General features: G+C 46.0%; 1 protein-coding gene across 10 annotated transcripts in view; it reads right to left on the bottom strand.

The window, feature by feature from the left end:
* The window catches only part of ADAT1 (adenosine deaminase tRNA specific 1), a 47,129-nt gene extending 40,947 nt beyond the window's left edge, over positions 1-6,182 (bottom strand). For 4 of the 10 annotated variants that reach the window (XM_065925048.1, XM_065925042.1, XM_065925049.1 and 1 more), the window contains exons 1-5: positions 5,447-6,182; positions 3,031-3,211; positions 2,675-2,743; positions 1,646-1,700; positions 20-150 (exon numbers count right to left, since the gene is read on the bottom strand). In XM_065925048.1, the coding sequence (XP_065781120.1) occupies positions 20-150; positions 1,646-1,700; positions 2,675-2,743; positions 3,031-3,199 (424 nt within the window). In that variant the 5' untranslated portion in view covers positions 3,200-3,211; positions 5,447-6,182. Of the gene's footprint in view, positions 1-19; positions 151-1,645; positions 1,701-2,674; positions 2,744-3,030; positions 3,229-3,991; positions 4,104-5,446 lie in introns of all 10 variants that reach the window. The other 6 variants (XM_065925047.1, XM_065925046.1, XM_065925050.1 and 3 more) reach the window with 3 other exon arrangements.
* Between the last annotated feature and the right edge of the window lie 1,096 nt (positions 6,183-7,278).

The following is a 7,278-nucleotide window of genomic DNA, read 5'->3' on the forward strand; positions in this document are numbered from 1 at the left end:
GAGGCTTGAATATACTTACAGGGTGTATGGCTGGAGAAAAACACAAACAGGAGGTCTGGTCTGAGTTTCCACAGTCCTCTCTGAGATCCCGGGAGAAAGATGCTATCCTCCTTCAGGGCAGCTGCCAAGTGGAGCTGATGGAGCAGGTACCTAATGGGACGTGGAGGGAGGGGGGTTACCAGAGCGAACAACCCATCTCTGTGGTCAAGGGAGAGACTCTGGTTGGGTGATTACTAAGAAGGAAAGAGATACTGGAGACCAGTGAAACTGGTAGCCACCTGAAATTATGAGAAGGATCTAGTGATTCTCAAAATGGGGTCCAGGAACCAGCAGCACCAGCTGGAATTTATTAGAAATGCACCTTCTGGGACTTCCCTGGTGATCCAGTGGTTAAGAGTCCGCCTTGCAATGCAAGGGACTAGGGTTCGATCCCTAGTCGGGGAACTAAGATCCCATGTGCTGTGGAGCAACTAAGCCCCCAGGGCGCAACTACTGGAGCCCATGTGCTGCAGCTGGAGTTCATGCGCCACGTGGGAAAGATCCTGCAGGACACAACACAGATGCCCCGGGCCGCAGCTAAGACCCGAGATGGCAAATAAATAAACATTAAAAAAAATGGAAACGCAACTTTTCAAGCTCCACCTGGATCTGCTGAATCAGAACCCCTAGGGATGGGCCCAGCTATCTGAGGTTTAACAAACCCTCCAGGTGATTCGGAAGCACAATCAAGCATAAGAACCCCTGTCTAGACTAGACAAACTGTATTTTAAGTACAGTTCAGAGGCTGACATAATTAGTATTACCTGGGGCCCTTATGGCAGAAAGTGAAGAGGAACTAAAAAGCTTTTTCGATGAAAGTGAAAGAGGAGAATGAAAAGGCTGGCTTAAAACTTAACATTCAGAAAACTAAGATCATGGCATCTGGTCCCATCACCTCATGGGAAATAGATGGGGAGACAGTGGAAACAGTGTCAGACTTTATTTTTTTGGGCTCCAAAATCACTGCAGATGGTGACTGTAGCCATGAAATTAAAAGATGCTCACTCCTTGGAAGGAAAGTTATTACTAACATAGATAGCATATTAAGAAGCAGACATTACTTTGCCAAAAAAGGTCCATCTGGTCAAGGCTATGGTTTTCCAGTGGTCATGTATGGATGTGAGAGTTGGACTGTGAAGAAAGCTGAGTGCCGAAAAATTGATGCTTTTGAACTGTGGTGTTGGAGAAGACTCTTTAGAGTCCCTTGGACTGCAAGGAGATCTACCCACTCCATCCTAAAGTAGATCAGTTCTGGGTGTTCACTGGAAGGACTGATGCTGAAGCTGAAACTCCAGTACTTTGGTCACCTCATTCGAAGAGTTGACTCACTGGAAAACACCCTGATGCTGGGAGGGATTGGGGGCAGGAGGAGAAGGGGACGACAGAGGATGACATGGCTGGATGGCATCACCGACTCGATGGGCATGAATTTGAGTAAACTCCGGGCATTGGTGATGGACAGGGAGGCCTGGCGTGCCACGCTTCATGGGGTCGCAAAGAGTGGGACACGACTGAGCGACTGAACTGAAGTGGGGGTTTATTAGACATGCAAATTCTGGGACCCCCCACCCATGCTAGATCAAGCTCTCTGGCAATGTGGCTTTACCTTTGGAAGCTCCTTCTGGCTATGACCTCAGCATGGCTATCATTGAGGATGTCACCTGTGGCAAAGACAAGACACTAGTGAAAACATATGGAACCTGGTTCCTGAAAGCAGAACACGGCAGTTTTCCCCAGCACCCAGACTGGTCACATAACTCCTGGAGGGCTTTGCCAGAAAGCAGCACAATCATTATTGGCACAGCATTTACAGCAGGGTTTCCTCAACTACTGACATTTCGGGTTGGAAAATGCTCTGTGTGTGTGTGTGTGTGTGGGGGGGGGGGGGTCTGTCCTGTACACTGCAGGATGTTTGGCAGCATTCCTGGACTCTACTCACTAGAGACCACTAGCATATTCCCCTTCTCCCAGTTTTGACAGTCAAAAATGTCTCCAGACATTGCAAATGTCTCCTGGAGGGCAAATCTCCCCTAGCTGAGAACTCCTGATTTATAGGGAGATCTTTATCAGGAGGACACAGGTCCAGATCTTTTGTACCCTGGTGCCATACTTGTGCCCATGGTGATGCAATTCTGTTGAATTCAATCAATAGTGGTCCTGGAACAGCAACCTCATATCCCAGGGAAAAGTAGGAGATGAGGGAAGGAAACTGGAGGAGGAATCTGTTAACTGGCATCCAGAAAGTGAAGATGCCAGACCTCTAAGGGATTTTCTTACTCTTTCTTGTGCCAAAACCTCCATTTGATTCACGATTGCTTTCTGGGGCTTCAGATGTACTATGGAAAGCTAAACTCAGGGACCTTTTGGTTTGAGCATGAAAGTAACTGGCCAACTTTCAATCCACTCAGAAAGATGTTCCTGGCAGCCTTTGCTTCTGAAACTCATTTCCATTCTTTACATGAGTTCTGTCCTTCCAACTGGAGCACAGTCAGCAGGAAGTGAAAGGTCAGCCACCTAGTGATACGCCCCTGTGCTCTGCAAATAAGGCCCCTTTGCTCTGCCGGGAAGAGAAACAGGTGATACCTGTTTTCTAAAACTCCCTAACAGCCCCTGTTGAGACCCCACCCAGGCTTACCGCTCTTCCTCATTTTGGACTGGCCTATGCATTTGGTTCCTGTTCCCATTGAGACAACTTCCTTTGTCACTGAGGGGGGAAAAAAAAAGCAAATCATAAAATGAATTCTCAGAATCTGAATGGTCGGCAAGTTTAATATCCTCCCTGCACATTCGTCCAGAGGGCTCCCTCACAGGCTGCCTCAGCTGAGGACTGTGGTTTCTGCACAGCCATCTCCCGCCACCAGAGGTCCCGCAGCACCTGGCCAGCAGCAGCAGAACGTACCCAGCATCTTGGATCATACCCAACCACCACCATCCCTGGCTAGCCCTGTGTCTCTTACTGGGAGAGAGTGTTTCAGGGAGAAAAGGTCTCACCTTGCACTGGTCCATCAGAGCGGTCGCAGGCCTGGTCAGCTGTGGGTTGTATCTTCACCACGGCTGCAAGCAATGTCCACTCGCGGTTGGGCTCAGGCTTCCCTTGCTTGGGCAGCCTGCTCCCATAGTGCTCGTAACACAGCCGGGCAATCTCATCTGCAGTCCACATGGTGTTCAGGCCCTGATCAAAATCCACACCTGTCAGGACAGAAAGGAGCCAAGGCAAGATGCTACAACCCATACCCCGCTGCAGCAGGTGTTCACATGTAGCCCCTTCATGTTCCTAGTGAGGCTCCCCCATTTGTAACTCTGTGTATCATCTTCTCTGACTACCCCTCTGCTTTCATCATTAATGAAAGGTCAACAGCCTCAAATCTCACAACCCCCGGAGATACATTACTTCTTCAAGCTGTTTTTCTCCTAATGTTGGATATATGACATGTTTCTAATGAATCTGAGCCCAATACTCAAAATGAAAGCATATGAGGAAAGATCGTCGGTATTCCACTTTTCATTTGGAAATAGCACATAAAGGGCTGCAGACCTCAGCTTGCTTCAGACAGACCCACACCAGACAAATTTCATCTTTCTGGAGATAAAGGTTTTCTTTTCTTTTTTTCCCAGACATTTTATTTTTCTTTTCCTCACAGCAGAGAGGTTCTTTATCCTCTCTAGTAAACCTCTGCCCCCATCAGGAAAGTAACATTTTAATCTCTTCCTCAATCTTTTATGATGCAGAGGGCAGTGAGAGCCCAGTGTTTCTCACCACTCAAGTGAGACAGCAGTTCTGCTTCTCAGAATGAGGGCTTTGGAGTTACCCTTTCTGGATTCTAATCCTGGCTTTGCTACAAATTAACCATGAGATACAGGGTAGATTACTTAACCTTTCTGTGTCATCTGATAAAAAGAGACAATAGTATTTAATCCACTGGAATTGCTGTGAGGCTTAAATAATACTTACAAAAAGTTGGCACAGTGCTGAGCATAATTACATCAATTGAGATTGATACTACAAATAAGAACATTTGAATTTCCTTATTCATTTGCCTTGAGCTCCTTGGCAGATAGTGGATCTGTGATGGATACGTAAAGCCATGAATAAGGGACCATGAAACAGACCTAAAAGAGGCTTAGAATACCTCCCTTGACACTCTTCTCATTGTTGATCTATTAATGTTCACTCAGTGACCTCATTTGGTCACTGAAATGTATGAAAAGCTTCTTAGGAAAAAATAAGATCGTAAGGTGATGGGCAAAGCCAAATGTGTCACCAAACAAACAAAAAAAAGGCTCCACTTAGCCTCAAGGTATATAGCAGACAACTGATTTTTCCACAATAAGCTGTTTGCACTGTTAAATTAATAAAACAAGGAGACGATTAGATTGATGAACCTCTAATGCTGCGTTGGCCTATTTAAGCAAACCAAGATCTAAGTGTGTAAATGCCTTAAGGTTATAATATCAAAACTGCTAAGGACAAATAACCAATAGTCCTCAGCTAGGCTTCCAGCTGTAGCCAATCAAATGATTTCTTCTTTTGTTTCTGCACTTTCTCTTAAAAAAAATTTTTTTTTTATTAGTTGGAGGCTAATTACTTCACAACATTTCAGTGGGTTTTGTCATACATTGACATGAATCAGCCATAGAGTTACATGTATTCCCCATCCCGATCCCCCCTCCCACCTCCCTCTCCACCCGACTCCTCTGGGTCCTCCCAGTGCACCAGGCTCGAGCACTTGTCTCATGCATCCCACCTGGGCTGGTGTGCACTTTTTCTACAACAGTCTACCCTGCCTCCTGCTGCAGAGGGCTCCTAACTACTTCTGCTTTGGTGTTGCCCGATTGGAATTGGGTTTTGATCAAACTTTTAAAAATTCTAATATGCTTCAGTTTATCATTTAACTGTCCTGATGTGTGGGTTGTTATTTCAATAAATGGTCATAGTACATCATATCATAGTGGTTTAAATTAAGAATCTGGCTGGAACTGACATAAATTGTGATTTATAAGTCAGAGAACAAGCATAAGTTTCTTTTTTCTTTGCCCCACAGGCTGGTTTGCGGGGTCTTAGCTCAAACCGACTCCAGTATTCTTGCTTGGAAAATCCTACGGACAGAGGAGCCTGGAGATCTACAGTTCATGGGGTCGCAGGATTCGGACACGACTTAAGTTACTAAACTACAACCACAAGTTCCCTAAGTAGGGATTGAAACCGGACCATTGCAGGAAAAAAAGCGGATCCTAACCTCTAGACCGCCAGGGAGCTCACAGTATAAATCCTCTATCTCTTGGAGCAAACGAAAAGCATGGGTAAGCCTTGAATCCTCCATTTGGAAGAGATTTCCCTCTCACTACGAGGGGGCGGGGAGCATCAGAAGGCAGTACACTTTATGAAGGCAGATACTCTGGTACCCACCTGAAATTAAATCATAGGTACACAAGCCATGATAGCCCAGGAAGACAGAACTTGCCAGAAGAAGCGCTATGAAGCAGCAGCCCAGAACTGTATCGTCACATTCTCGGAGCTGTCGGGATGAGCGTGCCCAGTAGTTGAATAAAAGTTTTGCTACATTGAGTCCACTAAACTTCAAATCCACTCTCCTAGAACGTGAATAACTTTTTATATGAAACAAAAGATCAGTTGTTAGACAGTTCTTTGCCCACAAGATCGCATGTTTTAACAGTTGTAAAAAGCTGAAGAGCCCACTTCCTTTTCAAAGAAAGTTAGGGCCAGGGGCGAAAAGCTCTTTTCGAAGGGTTGGAAGGGAAGCCTACTTCCCTCAGCCCCCGGCTCAACACCCTCAAGAGGTCCGGGTAGGGCCAATGTGTCCAGTCAACAGGAGACTCCGGGCCCCTGCAGCTGGGACTAGGTCGGTGCCTGCCCTCTTGGGTTTTGTAGGACGCTGCTGCACGGCCACGAGTCCCGCGCTCGCCCGCAGTGGGGGCTCTCCGCGCCGGGAGGGCGGTATTTCCATTAAAGGAGCCGTCTTTTACCGCCCCACGCGTGGTGAGAGAGGTACTGTTCTCACGTCCTCTCGCCACACAAACGGAGCTTGGAAAAGTCAGACATCGGAACCTGACACAGAAGCCGCTAAGACCCCGCTCACTCGCGCGCCCTCGGCTCCGCGACCCCACCCTCTCAGAGACCCTCCCCTCCCACCTCTACGACGCACGCCGTCGAAAGGAGTTGACGAAGCGTGTGCGGCGCAGCGGACGTAACGTCACTAAGAGGCGACATACACTGCACGCGGGCCTTTGTAGTCGCTTAGGGGGCGGAGCCAGGTGGGAGGGTCAGATCCGACTTCCGGCGCTGTGCGTATCAGTCAAAGGGGCTCGGGAAGCTGGTGGTGTGCGAGAGAATAGATTCCAAGAGTAGAATGATGTTGTATCTTGGAACACTAGGGTAAATTTTTGTCTAAAACATTGCTATCCAGTAGAAATATAATTCGAGCCAGATATGTAACTTAAAAATGTCTACATTTTAAAAACTCAAAAGAAAGGGCCTCGTTAGCGCAGTAGGTAGCGCGTCAGTCTCATAAAAACTCAAAAGATGAACTTAAACCATGTTTTATTTAACCTAACATATACAACATATTTCAACGTGTAACAAATGAAAAAAAAAGATATTGAGGTATTTTATATTTTTTCTATACTAAGTTTCAGAAGTCTGGTTTGTATATTACACTCAGAGTACGTCTCAGTTCTCACCAGCCACATTTCAAATGTGCAATAGCCACATGTGGCTCTTGGCTTATTTATTAACAGTTCAGGTCTAAAACCTTCAGATTGTAGTTCAGGAATCTGTACCATTTGGCAGTTGTATACCTCAATTCCTAAAGATGAGAGAGAACTTACTTTTCATATTATCCCTCCAAAGCTAGAGAAGTGCAGCTTAATTGACCCCCATCTTTCTTTCTAGATCAGAGGAAGGGTAAATTCCTTACTCCTCCAAAGGTAAGTATCCTGTTCCTCTAACATGTTTTATCTGTGACTCTTTCTTCTGTTTTTTTAAAGATTTCTCATGGGGTAATCATCTTCCAGGTATATCTCAAGGATTAGTACTGCCGTTCATCTAGTTGCATAAATTGAGAAGTGAATCACCTTGTCATTTTCGTTCCCTTCACCCCCATATTATAATCCAATATATTATCTGTTACCAAGTCCTGTTGATCTCTCTCTTGAATTCACCCAGTTCTACTTTTATGGCAAAACCCTAGTCCTTTGGACAAACTGCTGTTGTCTCCCTCT

The sequence above is a fragment of the Muntiacus reevesi genome, chromosome 2, assembly GCF_963930625.1.
Source record: "Muntiacus reevesi chromosome 2, mMunRee1.1, whole genome shotgun sequence".
NCBI lineage: Eukaryota > Metazoa > Chordata > Mammalia > Artiodactyla > Cervidae > Muntiacus > Muntiacus reevesi.